Source organism: Ammospiza nelsoni, chromosome 4 (assembly GCF_027579445.1).
Source record: "Ammospiza nelsoni isolate bAmmNel1 chromosome 4, bAmmNel1.pri, whole genome shotgun sequence".
NCBI classification, from domain to species: domain Eukaryota; kingdom Metazoa; phylum Chordata; class Aves; order Passeriformes; family Passerellidae; genus Ammospiza; species Ammospiza nelsoni.
In genome coordinates, this window is record NC_080636.1 from 50846367 (window position 1) to 50868880 (window position 22514).

The window sequence follows — 22514 nt, forward strand, 5'->3', positions numbered from 1 at the left end:
GTAATAAATCAAGATCTGGTGTGCAGTTTTACAAGCAAAGTTAAAAAGATGGCAGCAAGCACTTGAAGGTAACTTTTCAGACATTATTGTGCTTTGATTGATGCTGTAGTTCTCCAACAGAGACAAAACCCAGCACAGCTTAAAATGTCTTCATTTGGGTTTTCTGCAGCAGAGATGGGCTTTGTTTGATCCTGTGTTCTCTTCCCATCTGCCCATCATTGCTTTAAACACCATTTTTGGGTTTACAGGAGTTTCAACAGTTTCAGTTTCAGATGTTGTGAAGGGTTTCATTTACAGATGTCATGGACATCTCTCAGAAAAATCATTTCAGTGGGATGATATTTGAGGCTTCACAGGAAATTTCTGCCCCTGATCCAAAGCTGCCTCTGTGCCTGCCCTTGGAAGTGTTCAGACCTGTTGGGGTGATTCCCTGCTGGCACAAGGAATTCCTGTGAGCTCCGTGTGTGTCTGTGGGGTTTGGTGCCACCAGCATCAAATCTAAACCACACAGTGATGGACATTAAATACCCCGATGGGCCCTTCTGCCTTTGTGCACTTGAAGTGTCTCATCCCAGCCTGCTGGGGCATAAAAGTGCAAAGAAAGCCTTTGGGAAGAGGCTCCTCCTGGCTGCACTTCCCAAACGTGCACTTTCATTCCTCAGATGCTTTTTCCATCCGTGTGCCTCCATATCTCAGGATTTTCTTGTTCTGGTATTTGTTGGGCTTTGTCATTTTATTTTATTTTGCTGTTTGGAAGGTTTGGGGTTTTTTTCTGCAGACGTGGAGGGTGGTGATACATATTCATGAAAGAGAAGTCTTTCCAGCCCCTGCCTGCTCTGACAAAGACTTAGCTGTTTCACACAGCAAGCTGACTGGAATTGTGTGGGGCCTGCCTGACCAGATTAGAGCAAACAGGCAGCTTATTCCTCCAGTCATCAGGCCTCCCCTTCCTAACAATTTCCCCAATTGTCATTTTGACAAGGCTGTCATTAGGTGATGGCTTCTTTTGGCCATTTTCAGATAAAGATAATTTCCTTAACTTCCATTTTATTTGACAACAAGTAGTTTGGGAGAGAAAGGAAGTGCTTTGGTAGTTTATGGATTAAGGGTTTGTCACTTCAAAGGCATCTTTGATCTAAAAATATGTGCTGTACCAAATTCATTATGCCTTTTTTTCTCTTTCTTTTTTTTAGAACTTTTTAATTTATTGATCTGCCCCTCAATTATTCCTTTTTTTTTTTTCTACATCCTCCAGTATTACTTGGGACAGCAGTGATGAGGGGGAAAAGCACCCAAGTGGCCTCTCTGAAAAGTCATGACCAGGGCGAAACAACAGGTGCTTTTGTTCCATGTTCTGCTTTTAGCCAGAGGTCCTGCCTGCTCCTACCATGGCAGCTCCATTCAAATCTGGGAGACAGAGAGTGAGCCTCACATTTTGGGTCACTCCTGTGCTACGACTGGCCTGAAACCATGGCTCTGCTGCAGGCTGGAGATGGAGTTTTGACTCCCTGGTGCCCCTCTGGCCACTTCCCTGTGTGCTGAGCAGTTGCTGTGTGGCTTTGGCTCTGTTCTGTGGCTGTGCTGCACCAAGGAATCCCAAACCTTGTTCTGACAAACAAAACTGGAAAGGTTTTTCTCCCCAGGATGCAAAGCTCTGAGCTCTGGAACAGGCAGGTGCATTGGCCATCAAGTGTGCGGCTCCCCAGAGCCCATCCGCCCAAGGAGGGGATGGGAATCCCCTTTGGAGAGGATTTGGGAACCTTTCTGGGTCCCTTCCAGCTCTCTGCAGGGAAAGGGAGCCGTGGTGGGGGTGTGAATATGGATCAGGAGAGGGGCTTTTCCTGCCTTAGCTCTGTCAGGCACTGGGCTTCACTTTCACCCCTCCACTGCTTTTTAGGACCCACAAATCTCCATCCTTGGCTGCAGCAGTGGAAATCCATGATGGTAGCCCATTGTCCCAGCCCCACACAACCTCAGGTGGGGCTGGGATTTGCCCTGTGTTAATATTAATATATTAATATCTCTTCTACCTAATTACCTCAGCTTTTCCTGCAATGTTACCTCTGCACTGGAGCAGCCAGCAAAGCACCTCCTTGTTGCTGGAGGCTGCTCCTGATCCCATTTCCAAACAGAAGCACTTCTGCTTCAGCTCTGCCTGGGCAAACTGTGCAGGGGCAGGCTTCTTTTTTTTTTTTTTTTTTTTTTTTTTTTTCTTCTTTTTTTTTTTCTTCTCTCCCCTTTTGCCTGCTAATTGGCTGAGACCACCAGAATTTGGAGGACACAGATGTCACTGATAGTTTGCCTAGGGAGCACATTCATGCCCATCTGTTGCAGTCTAGAAGGCTGTTCATATATCCACAAGGCCTTCATTTAATTCTTGTCAGAAAGTAATGTAAATCCAGTTTACCTCAGAGGTCACAGCCAAGATTTATGCCAATGAGCCCCCTGCAATTTACACACACTGTAGTTGTATAGGATGAAAAGAAACCCTTTCATGTTGGTGCATATTAACAAGAAAGCTTGCCTTAGGAGAGGCTTTTTGATTAAGATTCTTCCTTATTTTAATACAGCCAGTTGGGATAGCCAGCTTTACCAAAAGAAAACATCTAATCTTTAAGCCAGAGAAGTAAACTAGCTAACTAAATGAATAAAGCCCCCAGCAAATCTATTTATTTTTTTAAAACCATCTTTCTGCAAAGAAAGGTAAATGCTCTAGGAAAACACAAGCATGTGGGCACTGAAATGTTTGGGGAAACTGAATTTGCCTTCTGTGGAGATGATATCAATTCAATTATTGAGACTTTTGCTAAGTTATTAAGAGAATGAGTTTTTTTATTTTTATTTTCCTGTTTTAGTTTTTAATCCCTCAAGCAGCCAAATCCAAACATGAAGCTGAGCCTGTTATTTTGGTCAGGAGTGGCAGGAAGGGCTCCAGAAGGCTCGTGCACAAATCCACGGGAGGGAGAGCAGCCAAGGGTGCTGTGTGGTGTGCATGCTCCCCCTTACCTGCTGCAGGTGAAAACACCAGCCCAAATGTTCCACTGCTCTCCCAAGGACAACCTCCTGCAGTTTTTTCAGTCTCCCTACAGAAAGCAGAGGGAGATGAAATGCCAGAATACAGAGTGAAGGTGAGACTGTAACTCCAACAGATCTGTGTCGTGATTTCACCCCTTGCCTTTACTTAGCAAAGGACTCTAAAGAGCTTCCCTGAAAATGAGTGTGGCTTCATAATCTCAGAGTGGAAAGGCCACAGCACACCAAATTAGGCTGGAGGGAAAAGCTGGCAGTGCAAGTGGTGCAGGTACTGAATTGAAAATGAGCTGTTGGAAAAGAAACGCTCCGAAACACTTTGGTTATTAAAATTGCTCGTAGGGGCAGGCAGGGGAGAGCAGGGCACAAAGATGGATCAGGATGTGCCAACCTGATTGCAAAAGGGTTTCAGAGCTGGGCACCTCATTTTCTTCGGGCTCAGTGTATCTTGAGAGTGTTTCTTTCATTTATCCTCCTCCCTTTTCTTCCTCCCTCTTCTCTAGTTTGCCAGGCCCACATGTTTTACCTTTGCAATGTTTTAGGCATGAAGACCGGTGTGGTTTGCACGGTGTCATAATGACCAGAGTGGTTTGGGATTAGGAGGCAGGAGAGCAAGGCAGTGCCATGAAAGCAGGGCTCCCATTCCAAGTTCCAGCGTAACACTTAAAATAATTAAAATGTTTATTTGAAAGTCAAAACAGCCTCAGCCATAAATAACTATCCATTCCTCGATTGATTGTGTGGAGTCCCGACCGAGAGCTCTGGGAATAAGGTTTATTTGCTCCCTGTTGGGATTAATCCATAAATGTAGTCTCCACATGGAACTCATCAGGTCTTTGCTTCCTCTTCATTAGTCTCCCTGGAGCTAGAAGGTACCCTGAATAAGATGAAAATTAGGATAATATATTTTCAGAGAGAAAAGGCCTGGTGATCTCTAATTTGTGTTTCAGGACCATAATGCTGCGGAAAATTTCCCAAACGGTGTTGTCTGAGAAACCAGCGCTTGTTACCCTTGCTGCATTTGAAGTTTGAGCGCAGCAATTACATCTTCTTTTTCTTAAAGCCTCCAGAGCTAATTGCAGTCTTAAACCGGCTAGATTGACTCCCAGGCTTCCTTCCACCCATGGCAGAACTTAAAATTCCTTTCTCTTGACAGATCTTTTGGTCTTCTAGCCCAAGGGCTCTGAAATGTCACAGTATGGCCCATTTCTTATTAAAGAGATCATTTCTCTGTGTCTCACCCAATCTTTCCTTCCATCCCTCTTGTTCTGAACCCCAGCCCCAATTAGAGGGAACCAAAGAAATGTATTTTCTTGTCCCCTGAGACCTTTGTAATATTTTTTTCATCATATTTGATGCAAGGAATTATTTTAATCCAGACTCCAGTCAGAAATGGCACTGATTTTTTTTTTCTCATCCTTTCTGTTTTAGTGTCCTAACAATTATATCAAGCATTTAAAAGCTGGTTTTGCCTGAAACAGGAGTAAAGCAGCTCTCTTGTCACCAAGGAGTGCTTAAATCCTCAATCTGATGCAAAATTGTTTTTTATTATGTGTTTTCAAAGAGCATTTTTAAGTACGTGCTTAGAAAACATTTTTGCCCGGGCAGTTTTGCAGCACGTCAGGCTGCAATTTTCACCACTTCAAAACCATCTCCTTAAAGTGCCACTTGTTAGGATTTAAGGGAACTCTGAGAAAGCTGATTAGCAACCATTGAGAGGCTTCTAAAGGCCTCCAGAAGTTTTTGCTGTTCTGCTCTTGGGCTTTAGGCTCAGGTCCTGTGTTTCCCCAGGAAAGCTGCCTGCCTGGTTATTCCCCCCTCCCAGCTGTCACTCAACGCCACAGCTGTCACAAAGCACAACTTGCAAAGTGGCATCTGTGTGAAGGGTGCTGATGTGCTTTAGGGTTCCGTGGTGCATCTTAAGCTGATTTTATGATGCGAGTCATTGTCCCCAGTGATGGGTCTCAAAAGGCTCTCCACCTCCTGAGCACTAATGTACAGTTTATTGCACTTCTCTCTGTGCTCCCAGCACTTCAGTGCTGCTGCTGTAAATCATTATTTTATTACTCTGTGTCCTTGCTGTTTATTCAATTCCTTGGAAAAATGTACTTGAAGAGAAATCCCTGGCTTGCTGACATGTGTGGATCAGTGTTAGGGACCCGGCAGTTTCCTGGTGAGTTAAATCCTCCAAATTCAAGGAAGCCAAGTGCTGTACTTCCACACTAATTTGAGCTTCCCTGCTAAGCCCTGGCAGCTCTTTGTGAGAATGGCAGCCTGTGTGGCTCACAAAGCCACGGGGCCCTCCTGCCTGCAGTAAAGACCCGAGGAAGGCTGGGCTTTAAGGCCTGGGCTGTAGCACAGAGAAGTGGAGCACATACACAAGCTCCCTTGGATGTTCCTGGAGCCATGGTATTTTTTGTAAAGGGAAATAACCCGGTGTTTGCTTGCTTTAGTGCACCTTCACAGCAAATGGTGCTTATGAGCATTTATTTACAGGCTGTGAGGTGGCAGCTGAGCACAGGCTTTCTCCAGTGTGCTTCTGCACACTCCTGAAGCAGTTACCAGGCTCCCGGGACTGCTGTCCATAGCAGATCCAAAGCAGGTGTGTGTGTGCTTGGGAGTCACTGGAGTAGGCTCCCTGGAAAATGAGATTTTTGAGAAATCAATTACACAAAGGAATGGAGTCTGGGCCAGATGGCAGGGAGGCTTCATCCCAACCTGGGAGGTACTCCTGGGACAGCTGCACACTCCTTCCCACATGGCTGGGTAATCAGATAAATCAATTAGCAGATGTCAGTGCAGCAGAGCAAGCCACGCTGGCATAGGTGTGTTAGTGTGACCACACTTTTCCCTTATGGATACCCAGCAACAGGATCAGACCTGGCAGGTTGGAGCAGAGGACTCTGCTTTCTGGCTGTTGTTCCTGGGCTCACAGATGTGTCCCTGACAGATCCTTAGGGAGAGAGCACCTTTGTGAACTGGGATGTGGACTTGCGCCATTGTTGTGCCCTTTTTTAAGATTCATCTTTGCCAGGGACAGGTAATTCAGCCCCATCTCCTGGGTGGGCTGTGGACCATGCTGGGTTCCATTCCTGGTGCATCCACAGGGATGTGCTCCCAGCATCCAGCCGTGCTCAGCTGGCTCCAACCCTGCAGAGAGTGGCTCTTACTTGGGGCTAAAAAGATGTCCAAGGCTTTTAGGTTTTCCTTCTGCTTCTATCCATGGCTCTGTCTCTGGCTGATCTTTTACTTGCTCCCCAGCTTCTCTTAGGTGCTCGTGCTCCTTCCCTTGGTCTCCCTTTCACAGCTACTTTTTAAAATCCTCCTTTCTGTGACATTTGCATCTGCAGAGGCAGTCAGAGCCCCAGTGAGGAGCTCCTGCCTCCAGGCTCTTTGCTCTGAATCCCATGGTTTGCCCTGCTCCACCTGCCCTCCACGGCAGGCTCTCTGATCCTCTCTGCTTTCGCATGAGTGCCTCTCTTTTGCCCTCTGCTTTTCAGTCTGGCAGCTTGCTCCTGCTCAGTGCCCTTGAGAGCACGGCCTATCTGCCACCAGCTCCAGCATCCAGCCATCCCAGAGCCACAGCAGAAAGGGGAAAAAAACTGCCTGGAAACATTTTAGCTGCTGAAATGTGAGTGGTTTCCAGCCAGCAGAGCAAATTGTGCCTGTGTGTGTGTTGTCCTTTGCACTCCCCCCTTCACTGCCATAATGTTTTCCCAGTTTTAGATGTATTTTCACTGGGGCTGCTCCTGACTATTGCTTCAAGCTGCAGGAACAGTTTTCTAAGTCGATGGGGGAAAAAACCCCAAACCCTAAGTCTTTATCTTGTGCTTAATTTTTGAAAGCTGCCTGAGCATTCTGGCAGGTACTGAGGCAGATACCTGTCATGGGAATGGTGGGGATTTCCTGCATCATCGCTGGCAACGTCCTAAGCACCTGGAGGAGAACATTCACCCACGAGATGGCATCCCGCGGTGAAAGAGAAGGTCTCTGTGGTCTGGGGAGTGCACACAGCACGCTCCTTTCGGCCACTCCATCCCGGTTAGCCCGAGCCTCCCTGTGCAGAGGGCTTTGGCACAGCCCCGCCAGTCACTTCCCTGCTCGGGATGTCATTGTTTCACTGACGAGCCCGTCATGGCTCCACTGACGAGCCCGTCGTCTCTCCCTGGCCCTCAGAGATGCTCCCCTCACACTGTCCCCGGGAGCCTGCGGTGATCTCACACACTCCTCTAATAAAGTCCTCTGAGCCTGCCACGTATTTTCCTCGATTTCCCCCTATTATCTCCCCCTGCTTGAGCCTTTCGGATATTTGATATTGCTTTAGTTAATCATTTTCCCCCTCCTTTGTCTGCCAGGTACCTCGGCCTCGAAGGGATCCTTTCCACGGGGATCTCCTGGGTAATTGATCACCGCGGGGCCGGGGCGCTCATGAGCGGGCAGAGCGCCGTGGCCGCGCTGCTGCAGCAGTGCCAGCGGGCCCTGGACACCGAGCTGCTGCCCCGGGCACCGGGAGAGGCGGAGCAGCGGGAATACCGGCGGTGCCAAGGTGAGCTCTCCCCGGGGGAGGCGGCAGCGCACCGCCGGCGCTCAGCCCTGCCCTATTTTTCGTCTCCGTGAGTGTCAAGAGATGCCTGGATTTCGGGGCCGTGAATGGGATGCAGGCAGGGAAAGAAGTGCACTTTGTTGCAGTGAATTGCTGTCAGTTCTAATTTTAGGCTTCAGTAAACATGAGGCTGTAAGGAACAGTTTAGTTTGGGAAGAACAATGACCAAAAGTTTGCTGATGCACATAAATTTCAGTTATTAAAAAAAAAAAAAAAAAAAAGAGAGAGACAGAAAGGAAAAAAAAAAAGGATGCAACTTCTGAATAAGGGCACATATTTCCTCTCCTTTCATAGGAACTGGGGGAGGGCCCTCTGTGTTTGTCAGTTTCTCCTCATATATTAAAGAGCTCATTGCCCGAGTCTTTATCTTGTAAAATGTGTGTGACCTCTCTAAGTGGTGTCCAAGGGAAAAAAAAAAAAAAAAACAAAAAAAAAAACAAAAAAAAAAACAACCTTTGCAATATGCCTCTGGAAAGGAAAATCCATGCTGGCTAGCTGGCTAAAGGCTGGAATAAATAACCAGGAATGGAAGCAGCGTTTAGCGAGGGCTAAATAAATAATAGAAGGACTCCTCATTTGTTTCAATGCTGGCGTTACCTGCTGAAAACCAGCAGCAATTTTGGTACGGCCGCGAAGGGAGGATTTATCCTTTCTGCACTCCAGCGGCATTAAGGTTTCCCTTTGCGTGCCGCATCTGCGGCGCTGCCCGTTCCCCAGTTCGGTGTTAATAATGTTTCGTTTTCGCCGTGCTTGAGTGGCTCGGCCCAAACGTTAATGTGATCCTTAAAGCCCTTTGTTTGTCCCGGGGCGCGGAGCCGTTGAGAAGATGTTTTTCCGACCATCCTTGTTCTTGCTGGGAGGTCAGCTGCCTTTTCCTGAAGCACCTAAGTCTGTTTGCGCTGGAGGGTGGCGTGGAGGTTTCTGTTATGGATACTGGAAGATTTTTCTCTCCTCTTCTTTTGTTCCCAACAAAGGGCACTTTGTTTCCTCGTCGCAAATTCTTTTAAGTTTTATTGTGGCTCCGTAGAATAGGCTCTTGAACCCCTAATCAGGTAGCGCTTTTTTTTCCCCCCTCCTCCTCCTCCCTCCTTTTCTCCTATTAAATACCACAAAGTATGAGAAATAATCAGTTTAGTTCCAGATAAGGTGAATCAGTGCCCTTATAATCACTCGATTGGACACGGTCCTTCAGGTAAACTGCTTCAGGAAATGGGCCATCAGAGCCTCGAGTGCTGCTCGGGCTTTTCCAGGGCCGTGTTCCCATCAGCTGGAAGGAAAATACCCAGCAGCGGGGTGGTGACAGCGACATTAATAACTGCTGGGGCTCGGCGGCTCTCGGCTTCGGGGGACCCTCCCTGCGCTGGGGCCGAGGGGCTTTCCTGGCCCCCCTCTCCTCCTGGGGCTGCCTTTGTTCCCGTCCCCCCCGGCTTTCCCAGACCTGCAGCAGGAAGGACTGAAGGCCAAATCCGTAAAAATGGTGGGGAGAGGAGGAGCACATCTTGGTCTCACTTTAGAGGGCAGAACGGGTGTTGGGTGGGCCTGGATCTTTTCTTTATTTCTTCTTTAGGCTAGAAATCATTGCAGTCCACTTCTGTGACCATTCAGCCTTGGTTAATGAATGAGTTTAAATTGCCAGCAGTGAGAGCAGCTCTCTGTTATGAGGGCAAACTCTTGTCCTTGGAGCTGGATCTTCCTTGGGAAAAGACTCAGGCAATTCTACATGGGAGAGAAGTCCTTCTGTCCAACAATTTGTTCCTTGTGATGAGGTGAATATCCCCGTGCTGAGATGGATATTTCTGCTCCTGCAGTGATTTTCCAGTGTGAGGGTGGGAGCACGGCCTCTTCTCCCCATCAGCCCTGGCACTTGGCCACCTTGCCTCAGCGTTCAGCGCTGAGCCCCTTAGGCACCACTTCAGGAGGATAAGGAAATTGGGCTTTACTTTAAGCCAGGATGTGTAACAGGAAGATTTCCAAACCCCACATTTCCTTGGCATGGCAACAAGTGAGAAAACATGGGCTGGAAAAAGCAGGAAGATAGTAAACTTGACTTTTTGGGGGTGGGCCATAAATGTCCAACTTGCTGTTTCTTCCCAGGAAAGCCATACCTGTGAATGTGCTGCAGCCCAAGCCTGTAATATCCTTTTGATGAAGTTCATTTTCTACAGTCCCTGCATAAAGGATTGATTAAAAAATCTGTAGCAATGCATTTATTGTGTTGCCTTGCTAAAGCAGCAATGCTCTCTGAGCAGGGTTTTTTGGGGGGATTAATGGCCAGAAGGGGCCAGATCTGCAGCTGATGATCACCATTAACCCCATCTGGTCAATAATCTTTGTTAATCCACTTTTATTGGCCAGAGAGGCTGCCCAGCCGAGTGGTTAGCACAGCACAGCACATCCACATCACTCCTGCTGCAAGGAAAATGAAATGGGAAAGGAAAATGGGCTGTGGCTGAAAGGGAAGGACAGATCCAAGCCCAAATCTCTGGCTCTGTGCTCCTAGCAGTTGCTTCCTTAGTTGGATCAGGTTGGAGATCCACCCAAAGTTGATGGAGTGGCTTAGGACCGGTATGGAGAGGGAGCAGGGAGGGACAAACTGCCCAAGAGCTTGTGCTTAATATTCATTATAACCCTTTAGATTTCTGTCTGGTTGCCATCTACGGTCCAGGTTTATCTCCCAGTTTGGAAGTGGCTTTCCAGGATGGCTCTGCCACTGTCACCTGAGCAAGGGGGACAGATCTTCTGTGCCATTGACCCCATTGTTCTCTCACACGGGAACAGGTTCCCTCCTGCCTCCTTCGGAGCAGCTCTTCACGCCCAGGCAGCCACCAGCCGGCGGGACTTCCTGCTAAAAGCCTTTTTAATGGCTGGAGTCTCCCATTTCCCTGGAGGGCAGTGCAGCCAAGGGGAACTGAGAGCAGGCCAACTCCCATGCCCTCCCCACCAGGCTGAGAGCCCTTGGGAGCAACTGGGAGAAGCCTTTTGGAGGGGCTGCCATGGCTGAACCTGCTGCAATAGCCTCACCTGCTCTTTGACCCTTTCAGCTCTGCTTCCTGAGGAGCTGAGGAGACTGCTGGAGGAGGCAAAGGAAATGAAGTGGCCCTTTGTGCCGGAGAGATGGCAGTACAAACAAGAGCTGGGCCCAGAAGACAAAACAAACCTGCAAGATATGATCAGCGCCAGGCTGCCTGACTTGCTGGTATGAAGTTCAACACAGCTGTGGTGCTCGGGGGCTTTCACAGGGCACTTCTGGGTCTGTCTCCACTAAGGTGATGCTTCCCTCTTCCCTGAAGACCTGGCATTATAATAACACTAAAATGTTCACACAGTGTTTTTTTAAAAAACCCACTAATTTGACAAGAATGCTGTGCTTTGTTTAATTCTGCTCTGCAAGTTGGTCGTGAGGATCACCCACTTTAGCAGGGCTTGCACAACTCCTCACCCGCTCTTCTTCCAATAAAATTACCTTGCAGAATCCCTTTGAGGACCAAAGCTGGCCAAAACCTAGGCAGGATAGGCAAGGATTCAATGTTATTTCTCCTGCGAGAAATTCCTCCTGTGTAAGGAGCAGCAGAATTCCAAGGGTCCTTGGGGATCCTATCCCTTAAGGTGATGAGTTTGAGCTCAAAGATTAGAAAGTAGCAAGAAATTGCTTTTCTGATTTTCCTGGAGGCACGTCAGGCATGTGGCAAATAGTGGACACCTTTTTCCCATGGTAAGTGCAATATCTGGGCTAAGGGCCTTCCTTTTGCTGGAACAGGAATAAAGGGGAGGTTTGTGAATTTTGTAGGGGGTGTTTTTTGTTCCTGAAGCCAGCACCATCCCATTCCTGCCTGTTGTTAAACTCCAAGGTGGCCAGGAGGTCTCACCTGCCCCGGAGAGTCCTGCCTCAGTGAGGCCAGCAGCTTTTCTTTGGGAACAGCTTTGATTCCTTGTGGAGCAGTGAGAAGCTCAGCAAAGGCACTGCGGGGCTGGGAAGTGGCAGCCCCAGCATCCCCAGGTCCTGGCGGGGCTCCTGGATTTCTCCCGGGAGGGAGGGCGGGGAGTGGCTGCTCGCTCTCGGGTATTTGTTTTCTCCCTCCTTTGGTGTGTGTGGCCTCAGACAGAAATTTATGGCGGAGGTTGACCTCCTTTACAATCCCAGCTCAGCTCCCTGTAACTTGGGAGCGTTTGTGAGCTCCCTCCCGGGATAAACACCTGCAGCCAGCTCCCCGAGAGACCTGGCTAGATGGGAGATTAATGTGGCTCTAATAGTGGGGCAGTGTTTGCTGCATTATGCCCTCTCCCCAGGTAGATGGGTCTTTTCTGGGATGATACCAATTATTTATTGCTGAAACATCTGTTGATAACTGCAGCTGCCCTTGTTAAACAAAGCCTATCGTGGGGTCAGGGACTATAGGGACCTCAAATCCTCCTCCGTGCTAGTTTTGGGCTATTCACCCACACCCCCTGAAGTCCATTGGCTGCCGTTGTCTCCAGTGTTTCATCCTGTGGTGGAAAATACTTTGTAAACGTTGTGCTGCCTTTGCCCATGTGCTTTGAAGTATTATTTCATCTTCATCGGTAATTTATATTCCAGCGCCATTGTACCATGGGAAAAAGGGAAAACCTTTTTTGTTTTCCATTTAATTGTAGATAGACTGACATTTTGACCTGTATTATTAGTATTAGTCAGGAAAAGGGATTTTTTTTCCCCTTCATCCATTCCTTCTCCCCCCTCTTTTTTATTTTAAATAAAATTTCAAGGCAGAGCAAAGGCTGCCTCAGTTCTTTGAATAAAAAGCTGGGGGGGAAATGAGGCTGAAGAGAAGTGATTACAGTGTGATGAGGAAAGATAAAAGTCTGAGCAAGTTTTTTTTCTTTTTTTTTTTTTTTTTTTTGGCATGAGGGACAGAAGGATAATTTAATTCCCCAGGGGACACAAAAAAAATTTAGCCTTTATCGATTTATTGTTCGGAAAAAGAAAAGAAAAAAAACCCTTAAAAAATTTTCCCTCTCTGTTTATTTTAATTTGCCATGCTTAGAATAAGTTCATAAACCGTGATTCATTACATTTAAGAAGTGCTTTGAGATGGGTGAATGGAAGGCGCTTCATTACCATAACACACTGGCGGCGCTGGAGCGGGCAGCGCTGCCCGCGCCGCTCTCCCGAGGACGGCTCGCTCTGGGAGCGGGCTCAAAAGCTCCATGAGACCCGCACAGGGAGTAAGAGGATTAGGCTGCGGCTTCAAGGCTTTGCCTCGGCCTTCTCCAGCTTTTAAAACAAGTTGGACCCGCCTTGCCGGCTCGTCAGGAAGGCAGAGCCACCTTCTTCTCCTTCCTCTTTGCTGGGGGGTGCTCAGCGCCCCTCTGCATCCCAGAGAAGGTGCACTGTTTGGTTGGAATTTTGGGGTGTTTTTTTTTTTTCCTTTTTCCTGCCAGGATTCACCACCCAAAGGCCACAGCAGTTAGACAAGTTCAACATGCTGAGGTTTTCCATGTTTTCTTATCAGGTTCCAGCCAGCAAACCAAGCCCTTCCCTCAGCCCCCGTGGTGGGAATCTAAGGCCCAAAAGGTGATAGCCAGCATCTCTATCCAAAGCCAAAACTGGGAAACACTGGGATTTTATATTTTTAACAAGGCAAAGCAAAGTCAGAATTGTCACAGCGTCCTTGCTGGCAGGGATCAAGAAGGAGGGATTGTTTTTCCTCCCTGAATACCAGGTGGGCTGTGGGGTTCGAAATGGCTCTGCAGATCCCTAAGGGAGGCTGCCAGGGCTGCCCTTCCTGCAGGTCTTGGCTTTTCCAAGAGATGGAATTAGCCTAATGCTCGGTGAGCAGCCAATAGAGGGCAACATGTCCATGTCCACGGAAGCCTTGATCCCAAAAAACCTCCTGTGCCTTCAGCTGAAGAGTTCTCTTGTGGGATGATTCATGCTACATTAATATTTTAAGGGGTTTTTTCTTCCTTTTTGGTTCTTTTTGCCCGTTTGCAAACCCATGGTGGTAATGTGGGGTTTGCTTCATTTTTATCACACCTATCAGTAATTCCTGCCTCCAGTCATGGAGCAGGATCTGCTGGGATGGGCACGATGGGAATGCAAAAGGAAAAGCCTTCAGGAGTGGGGCTGCTCTGGTCCTTCTGCAGGGAGCTGTGCAGGCTGACTCCATGCTCCCTGCTATGGGTGGGGGAGCTCGGATCCTGGCCCTGCTGGCACTAGGATCTCCTGGGATTTAATGGGAATATTGAAAAGAGTGGAAAATAAGGCCCTGCAGCCCTTGGCTAATTAGGTGCTGATGGATTGCCATTAGGGAGCCCATTCCAAGGTACTGTGCCCTAACTGTGGGTGTGTGTGTGGCACTGAGGAGCTGAGAGCCTTTGGAAAAATAACTAAAGCTGGGGGCTGAGGATTTCGTTTTCTCCTCCTCCTAACAGTAGGTGTGGTAACAGAAGAATTAAAGCCCTAAATCGTAGCCCTGGGATCTCGGTGGTTGAGGCTGACCTTTTGCTACCTGCCTCCTTTAGAGCCCTTCTTGGGTGATCCCAGTGAAACGGAGAGAGATGTGAGGGATGAATTCCAGCCGGGAATCGGGAATCGCGGCACCCCAGCCTCTCAGGGGCTTTGTAAGTGAGAAGTGTCAGAGATGAGATGCAGGCAGGAGAGCTTCAGCTCCCGGGGGTGATTGCCATGGTGCTGCAGAGCACTCTGCCTTCTGCTGACTGTGTGGCAAAACTTGTGTACAAAAACTTGTGTGGCAAAACTACAGCAGAATTTGTGTAGACCATACATTAAAAAAAAAAAAAAAGAGAAGCTGGATCCTGGGTTTGTGTAGGGATATCACTTCTCTTTGCTCATGGGTAGGATTTACTCCTGCCAGAGGCAGCTTTTTGGAATATTTACAACTTTAAATGTGTTTCCTCAAGTGGATCGATGTTTTGAGGGAAGAGGGATGTTTTTGATTCAGGGAAGTTTCTCATATTTTAAGATGTTAATAATTGTCTTGCAGTTGCTCCCTCAGAGGTGTTCTGTCTCTTATGTTGCTGTATTTAAGTATTAATGTATCTCCTTTTAATGTGCCACAATAGTTTATAAGTGATCCAGAACAAACCAGGGCCACAAAATGATTGTGGCACCTCTGTATCTTTGGTACTAATCAAGAGCAGGAACCCTGCATGTGACCGTGGTCCCCCAAATCCCTGCTGCCCTGTTGGATCTGAGGCCCAAAGGAACACCCCTTCAAGCAGCTCCCTGGGCACTTTAAGAGTTCTCCTTCTGTCCTCATCACAAGATGCTGCTGTTCTTTTTCCTTGAGGGAATCAGGAGTTATTCCCAGTCTTGAAGCGAGGTAAAGTTGGTTGTAAAAGCTGCCCCAGTCTGTGGTGTTTTGAACTGCCCCAATGGACCTAATGCTGCTGCCTTTGAATTCCCAGCTCTCCTCTGCCTGCAGGATGAATAACTTGAGATAATTACCAGGTTCAGGGCAGGGCAGAATTCTCCTCTGCTCTGAGCCAAGAGGGAAGTGTCCAGGAGCTGCCTGGACTCTTCAGTCTGCAGCAATCCAGTGTGTGGCCGTCCCGTGTGTCAGCCTGCACCTCCAGCCACGCTTTCTCCTGCCATCCTCGGCCTGGTGGGAGGCTTAATTCCCTGCTGCTTATGGAGAGGGCCCTGATTGCCAGCTGAAAGGCAGGGGTTGATAGAGCAGTCCCACTCGGTGACAGCAGCTTTGGTCTCTGGCAAGGACGGGGTAAGAGGGGGAACGGCTCCAGCCCCATCCATCGGCACTGTGGCTCTGTGTTTAATCTGACAGGGGAAAGAAAACAGGGCAATTTGTTAGGGTTCAGTGGAGTGCTAACTAGGAGCAGCTCCTGGGAGAGGACTGAAGCACCTGGAAGTACGTGTGTGCCTCTGACTCTCCTGTCTTGTGCACGGAATTAGAAATTCTTTGCTGGCCGCTCTCAGTTTTGTGGCTTTTTAAAAAGGTTTTAAAGCTTGGCTGCCGTCACAAGTGGAACTAGGATTGAACTGGTCTGAGACGAGTGGGTATCAGCCAACACAGGAGTCCAGAGCTCCCACAAAAATGTGAGGATGCTGAAAATTAAATCTTTCTTTCCCCTGCTTTTAATCACGCTGTTTGTAGAGGCGTTTTTCCAAAGGGGATCCTCCTGAGCCCGCAGGCTATGGAGGAGGGCTTGCCTCTGGGATCTTGGCTTTATAAAGAGGGCCGAGAGAGTGGATTAAATCAATATTTAATTTATTTGGGCTTGTAATTCCTCTTACATCAGCTGCCACATAAAGATTTCCCCCTATTTCCTTCCCCTCCTCCTCATCCTCATTTACTATGCACCAATAATTTCCCTTTGACGCTTTCCTGCCCGTCCTAGTGCCAGATGGCCCCGGTTCTGAGCTTCTCCCCTCTCTTGGGAGCGGCCCCCATTGTCAATGCGGAGGAGGCGTCGTGGCTTTGAACCCAAAGCCGGGACCCGAACTTCAGGAGGAGCCGTGCAAGCCGCACACCCTCCCGCTCAGCGCCATCAAGGCGAAAGCCCCTCGCTAAAGGCTGCTTTGCATTTCCCCCAATGGTCCCTGTATAGAAATCTGGAGCAAATTTAATTCCCCCGCCACCTGATTCCACTTCCCAGCCGCGGCCAGCTTCCCTTTGTGTCATAAACTCAATTAGGCAGATCCATTTCACGTCGCGGGCACAGATGTGAAAACAAAGTGCGAGCGTACCTCGCTCTTTCCTCCCCCCCCCCCCCCCTTTATCTAAAGCGACAGAGAAAGTGAGTAAATCTGCCCGCTTCTGCTTGGGATGGAGCAGGCTGAGGCACCCCGGGAGCCAGAGGCGTTTCCCAGGCTCTGGGAGCCGCTGTCCCGGCCGGAGGTGCGCTGGAGGTGCTGAGGAATTCCGCAGCCACACGAGCTGGCAGGCAATGAAAGGAGCGGGGCTTCGCTCCTCGCTGTCCCGCTCGGCGCGGGGAGGGGACATCGCTGACACGGAGCCGTGGCGCTGTGTGCCACACAGCATGCCTCCCCAAAAAAAAAAATAGGGAAAAAAATTAGCCTCGTTTCTCCCCCTGGCTTGACTTTTCTACATTTTGCGTCCATTTGGGTTTGGAGAGGGACACAAGAGGTTTCGGCATTGAGCGGGGAGTTAAATTATGCAGCTGCAAGACTGCCAAGCCCTTCAGAATAGGATGCTTCGTTTAGATTTTCCACAATGCTATTGAAGTGCTTATTTTCCTCCTGAAGAGACACAAACAGATGCAAACTTCTGTAAACACTTTAGAAATGAATTCAGTGAGTTTGGCCTCTCAGCAGTGCTCAATAGCTGACAGAAAAATGTCTAATTAGTGCAAGTGGAAATAATAGGGCCACTTGGATTCCTTCCATCCTCCTCCAAGTCTACTTTTCCTAGGAACTCAAAGGCCCTTTTGTTTGGTAGGTCACCCTCTCTCAGGCTTTTGTGCTCCGATCTATTAAAGGAAGAAGGGGAGGAAAAAAAATAGATTAGGCGATGCTCTGTGCTTAAATATATGGCCTGTTGATGAGCATTTGGAATGGTTGGTTCGCAGTGTCAGTTTACAGGTGCTTGGAGAGGGGGATTCCTCCATTGTTGGCCGAAGTTGTGCCTGCCCGAGCTTCAGGAATCCTTTTCAAGTGCCATCCTCTTAGAAAATCCAACTCGGGCTGAGGAAAGGGAAAAAAAAAAAAAAAAAAAAAAAAAAAAAAAAAAAAAAAAGAGAAAAAGGAAAAAAAGTAAATTTGTACAAATTTGCCTTGTTGAAGTGCCATGCCCATAGCAGGCCGTGCCCAGTATGGGAAGATGGGAAGGGACAGGCTTTTGGCAAAAAAGTCCCCAATTCTGCACCTGTGATGAGGCTGTGCGTGTCCCGTGGCTGTCTTTGCTGGCCTCCTGTCCTGCTAACGGCAAGGATCTCAGGAATTCTGACAATTCCCCGTGTAAGTGCTGCTGTGGGCAGGATTTACAATCCAGGAGAGTCCGTAGGCACTTAGGAGTCATTAAGGATGGCCTGCAGGGGAAAAGCTTTGGATTCCCGGCCTGTTTGCCTGTTTGTGGTGTACAGAGGAGTGGGTGGCCTGAGCTCCAAGTGGGACAATGCATAGTGACCATTTCCAGCCTTCCCAGTCTTACCTCCCCCCTTTGCTGCTGGGCATGACTTAAATCCATCAGCAGACCACCAAATTCTGCAGTTCCAAATATCAGGCAATTAAAAAAGATAATAAATCCGCAATTACATCTACAACTCAAACAGAATAAACAGGTGGCTTCTCCCTATCCTAAACATGAAAATGGGGTGGGGAACAGGGTTGGTGAAGCTGAAGATTTTCCAGCGCTCCTGAGGCTGCCTGTGGATTTTTCTTCCCCCCCCCCCCCCCCCCCCCCCCAGGCTTTTCTGAAGGCCTCCATCGTGGTCCGGGACAGCAGCACGGCCACGGCCGTGGTGTTCCTGCTGGACCGCTTCCTGTACTGGCTGGACGCCTCCAGCCGGCTGCTGCGGCTGGCCAAGGGGCTGCACCGCCTGCATCCCGGCGCTCCCATCAGCCCGCAGCTGCTCATCCGCCAGGCTCGCCTCGCCGTCAACGCAGGTACCGCTCTCCTCAGCCCTGCGGGCCCCACCTGACTCGGGAGGCGACACTCGGTCCCCTCCGTGCCGTGACACGCTGGCGGTGCCGCCTCTGCGAGCGCGCTTCCCGCTGCCGGCCCCCTGGAGCCCGGGCCGGCTCCTCTCGGCAGCACAAAGGGGCCGGTGTGGAGGGCTTCGGAGCCAAAAGAGGGAGAGAAAGTTGTGAAAGGGTGTGGGAAATGCTAATTGGGGCTTTTGTCCCTTAACAAATCTTCCCCGCTGGTTTCAAACGGGGATATCTGAATTGCTGTACTCCCGAGCAAGGGCCTTGAGAAAAGGAAATTAGAATCCTAGCATTTTCTCTACACTGTCCCGGCTGCTTTTTTATTTTTCAGTGGGGCGACTTGACTATGCCAACAATGCAGGTTACAATTCCTCCAGGATAAAAAATTAAAATTCCATTATTCCTGTAACATGGACAGCACCTGAAGGATTTTTAACGCATCTTCCTGTGGCTCTGCTTTCCATGGAGAGACCTAAATGGGTTTCCAAAGCCCACGTTTCCTTGGGGCAGAATCCAGCAGCATTCCTGCTGAAGGAAGCAGGCTAGACTACTTTCTTCTGAGGAGTGGGAATAAGAGCTGGGAATCCCAACACTCTTCCAGGAATGTATGATGTGTAAAATAAAAAAGATACATTCACAATTTCATGTTATTGTACAACCACATGTAACATTCATGTATATGTGGGGCACCTGCATTTTTGGCTATGGACAGCAGCAGTTCTATGTGCAGGTGATACCTGATGAGCAGTTTTATTCACCTCATGCCACAATACATGTTTATGTTCATTTTCTATTTTTTTTTTCTTTGATTTTCAATCAGGGAAACTTTTAAAAGCTGAATATATCCTGAGCAGCCTGATTAATGACAACGGAGCAACGGGTATGTGTAAATTTATTTTCCAATTTCATACTTGCAATTTTGGTGTGATTCTTGATCCCAATTTTAACAGTTACGCCAGCCAAAACCAACCCCAGTAATGATTCCTTACATCACACTTCACTTTCCTTCACCATTCCCTTCTAAAATGTGGGAACATTACTTTATTTTTGAAATTTCTTTCAGTCATCCTTACATACCTTCAATTGGGTGGGAAAATATCCTGGATGAAGTTTAACCTGTAGAGCAATTTCAAGGAACTGAGTGATGTAGGAAACTCAGTCAACTCTATCTCCTCAAAAATCCAGATTGTTGGAGTAGTGTTCAGCCTGATCTTACAGACTAAACTCCCACTGATCTCACAGACTAAATAAATACTTTATTCTTTATGTTTTATTTTCCTTTGTTCAGTGTTTCTTTAGTGGGTATGTTCAGGTTGCTGTACGACTCTGAAAATTGAGGCAGTTCAGGGTTCTGTTGGTCTGTTTTCCCTGGGAAGCTGAGATTCTCCTATGGAAAGGGCCTCCATGCAGGGAGGAGAATCCTGGCAGTTTGCTAGGATTCAGGTAACCCTTGGAGGCTGAGAGTGACAGGAATATTTTTCATTCTATGCCGAGTTTTCCCACCCCTCCTGCAGGAACGTGGCGATACGCCGAGGAGAGCGATCGGGTTCTTGTTCAGGCAGTCTGCCTGCAAATCAGGGGACAGATCCTGCAAAAGCTTGGTAAGGCTGTCTTCTGGGAGCTTCTACTCAAGGTTCCCCGATTTTTTCCCCTTTAAAATGTTACACTGGGCACCTGTCAGAATTTTGGCTGGTGGTGAACGCCCTGTACCCATAAAACAGGCACAGAGGATGAGTTGCACACCCATCTTTTTGCAGCAAGGGCCTGGAACAATGTGCCAAGCAAACATTTTGCAGGAGTTAACATTTTATTACTAATCTCACCTGAAGCCAAGAAACAATCTGAAATGTTCCCTTTTTCCCTGTGCCACTCCATGTTTTTCCCAAATTCACTATTCCCAAAGGCAGGTGGTACTTTTATCACAGGGACATCCCAGAAATGTCCTCTCTCAAGACAGGAAAATCTCTGATTTTCAGCAGTATGGGCTTTTGTATTCAGGGTTTGGCACTTGAGGCAACAGCCTTCATTTTGTGCTTTTGGTTTGAGATCCCAAATCTTCCATGATTGTGGAGCTGAAGCCTCTTGTGAGGATAAAATGGGTGTTCATGCACAGCCAAAAGCTGAAGGAAACTCATAAATGATCAGAGTCACTGAAGCAGAACATGCTTTTATGTTTTGCTTGGTTTTATGGTTTTATCATGGTTTTATCCTGTCCTGAGGACCCAAGGTGTGAAATAAGCTGTGGAAATGCATCCCTGGCATCCCCTGCTCAGTGCCTGTTTTCTGCTTTATTTCAGGGATGTGGTATGAGGCAGCAGAGCTGGTCTGGGCTTCCATCGTGGGATATTTCCAACTTCCTCAGCCAGATAAAAAGGTAGCATCTCCTTTCCACTCTGCATCTCCCTGCCAGCCCAGGAAGCACTCCTGCTTAGCTTTTGTTTCCCTCTCTGACACACCTGAGGCAGGGTTAACAGGCAGCACAAAGTCTGTATTCCGCGTTGTTTCCGCGTGCATGCACCGCCTCACCCATGCTTCCTTTCCTGCAGGGGGATGAAAGCAATACTCCCTTAAGCAGAGCCATCTGAAGTGAAACCATCCCTGAGGATGCCTCTGGTGCCTCCTACAAGGACAGCTTAATTCCAGAGAGCAGCCACAGATTTTAGCTATTTCTTAGGATTAGAGGGAATTTTTTTTCCCCTGAGCACGTTTGTGGCGGGTGATGGATTCCCCTGGCCCTGCAGGACCTGAGCACCTCACAGAACCCCCCTGCCTGTCCTTGGCACGTTTATGAGGCAAGCAGCCCTCATCCTCCCACTGGAGATGGAGCAGCAGTCACACCATGTGTCCGTAGCTAAACAGGAATGTGAGCCTGAGCCTGGTGAGTCCCGGGGTGATGCTCACAGAGGATTTGTAATTGGACCTCAGCACAAGATATCCCAAAAACCCAGACCTTGTCACCTCTTGTCTGCTGTGTCTTAAAGCTTGACCTCAAGCTCAGAACATTTCTGTGTTCTCCATTTCAGTGGCAGCAGGGGATTCTGCGGTGAATTTTGTGAAAGCATACCTGGGTTTCTTAATTGTTTGGCCAGGCAGGCCCTTAGGTGGCATCCGGTCTTCCAGATTACTGCACTTCCTGCAAGTGAAATTAATAAAACCATACCAAGATAGCATCTCTGGATTTCTTAGCCGTGCTTCTCTGCGGATCTTGTTTGTGTGTTTGTTTGCTTGTTTTTCTGGCATGTTCTACGCAGCAGAGCAGTAAAATTCAAAATACAGGGGGGGAAAAACCCCCGTATGAAAATTTTTAGTTTCTCTTTCAGGGAATTGCCACATCCTTGGGTATTATGGCAGACATCTTTGCTTCCATGGATGAGCAGGATTATGCACGCTTCAAAACCAATGCTGACATTGACCTGGTGAGACTTGGTTTGGGCTTTGTGTGTGTGGGTGCTTGAGGTGGTCTCAAATTCACCCACGCATTTCTTCTCCCATGCTGAGAGGGCTGCAGAAACTTCCATTGCTCCCAGTGAAAGAACTCAGTAGCACCTAGATGGCAGAATGCCTGGCTTCAGGAAAAAGAACATATTAAGAATATGTTATAGAGTGTATATATTTAGAATATTTATGGAGTCAAAATTGCTGCATCCATGGTGAACCTTAGCAAAAAGGGTCCTGCAGAAACAAACCAGACTCTTGTTTAAGATATGATTGTCCCTGCCTATCAGGCACCATATATTTGGAGATAAAGTCCTTGAGTTGAGGTTTTTACCTCATTTTTGGTTTTTTTTGTCTTTCATCAGAGCCTCCTGCAGGAGTTCAACCACCGCTTGTTATCGGCGGCCGAGGCCTGCAAGCTGGCAGCTGCCTACAGCCAGTACACCCCCCTGTTTGTCCTCACGGCCGTGGTGAGTGTTACTCCTCCCTCTGGAAGGGGGATTTGTGCAGGGGAAGAGCCCGGGCTGCTCAGTTTGGCTCTGACATGGCTTTCAAGCAGTGCATCACACAGAGTGTCTGTGTTGAGGGTTGGGTTGGTTATATGGGGTATACATTGAGGGAAAGCTATCCCCAGAGTGAGGATGGGCTTTAAAGCCCTGGCAGTGCTGCCTCTCCTAGAACTACAGCTGTATTTTAAAGGAAAAAAAATAGAGAAAGTTTATTTCCTCCAGGAAACACAGCAGCAGGGGGTTAGATCCGAGCTTTGCTTCAAATTGTGTCAGGGAAAGAAATGTGTTTTTAATTCCCTCATTCCTCTTT

General features: G+C 48.2%; 1 protein-coding gene across 1 annotated transcript in view; it reads left to right on the forward strand.

Moving 5' to 3' along the window:
- The window catches only part of ALPK1 (alpha kinase 1), a 31217-nt gene that overhangs the window by 3250 nt on the left and 5453 nt on the right, over window positions 1-22514 (forward strand). Inside the window, exons 2-9 of the mRNA XM_059470709.1 lie at window positions 7386-7576; window positions 10675-10829; window positions 18020-18218; window positions 19081-19140; window positions 19775-19861; window positions 20558-20634; window positions 21581-21676; window positions 22061-22165. Coding sequence (XP_059326692.1) covers window positions 7459-7576; window positions 10675-10829; window positions 18020-18218; window positions 19081-19140; window positions 19775-19861; window positions 20558-20634; window positions 21581-21676; window positions 22061-22165 — 897 coding nt within the window. The 5' untranslated portion in view covers window positions 7386-7458. The remainder of the gene's footprint in view (window positions 1-7385; window positions 7577-10674; window positions 10830-18019; window positions 18219-19080; window positions 19141-19774; window positions 19862-20557; window positions 20635-21580; window positions 21677-22060; window positions 22166-22514) is intronic.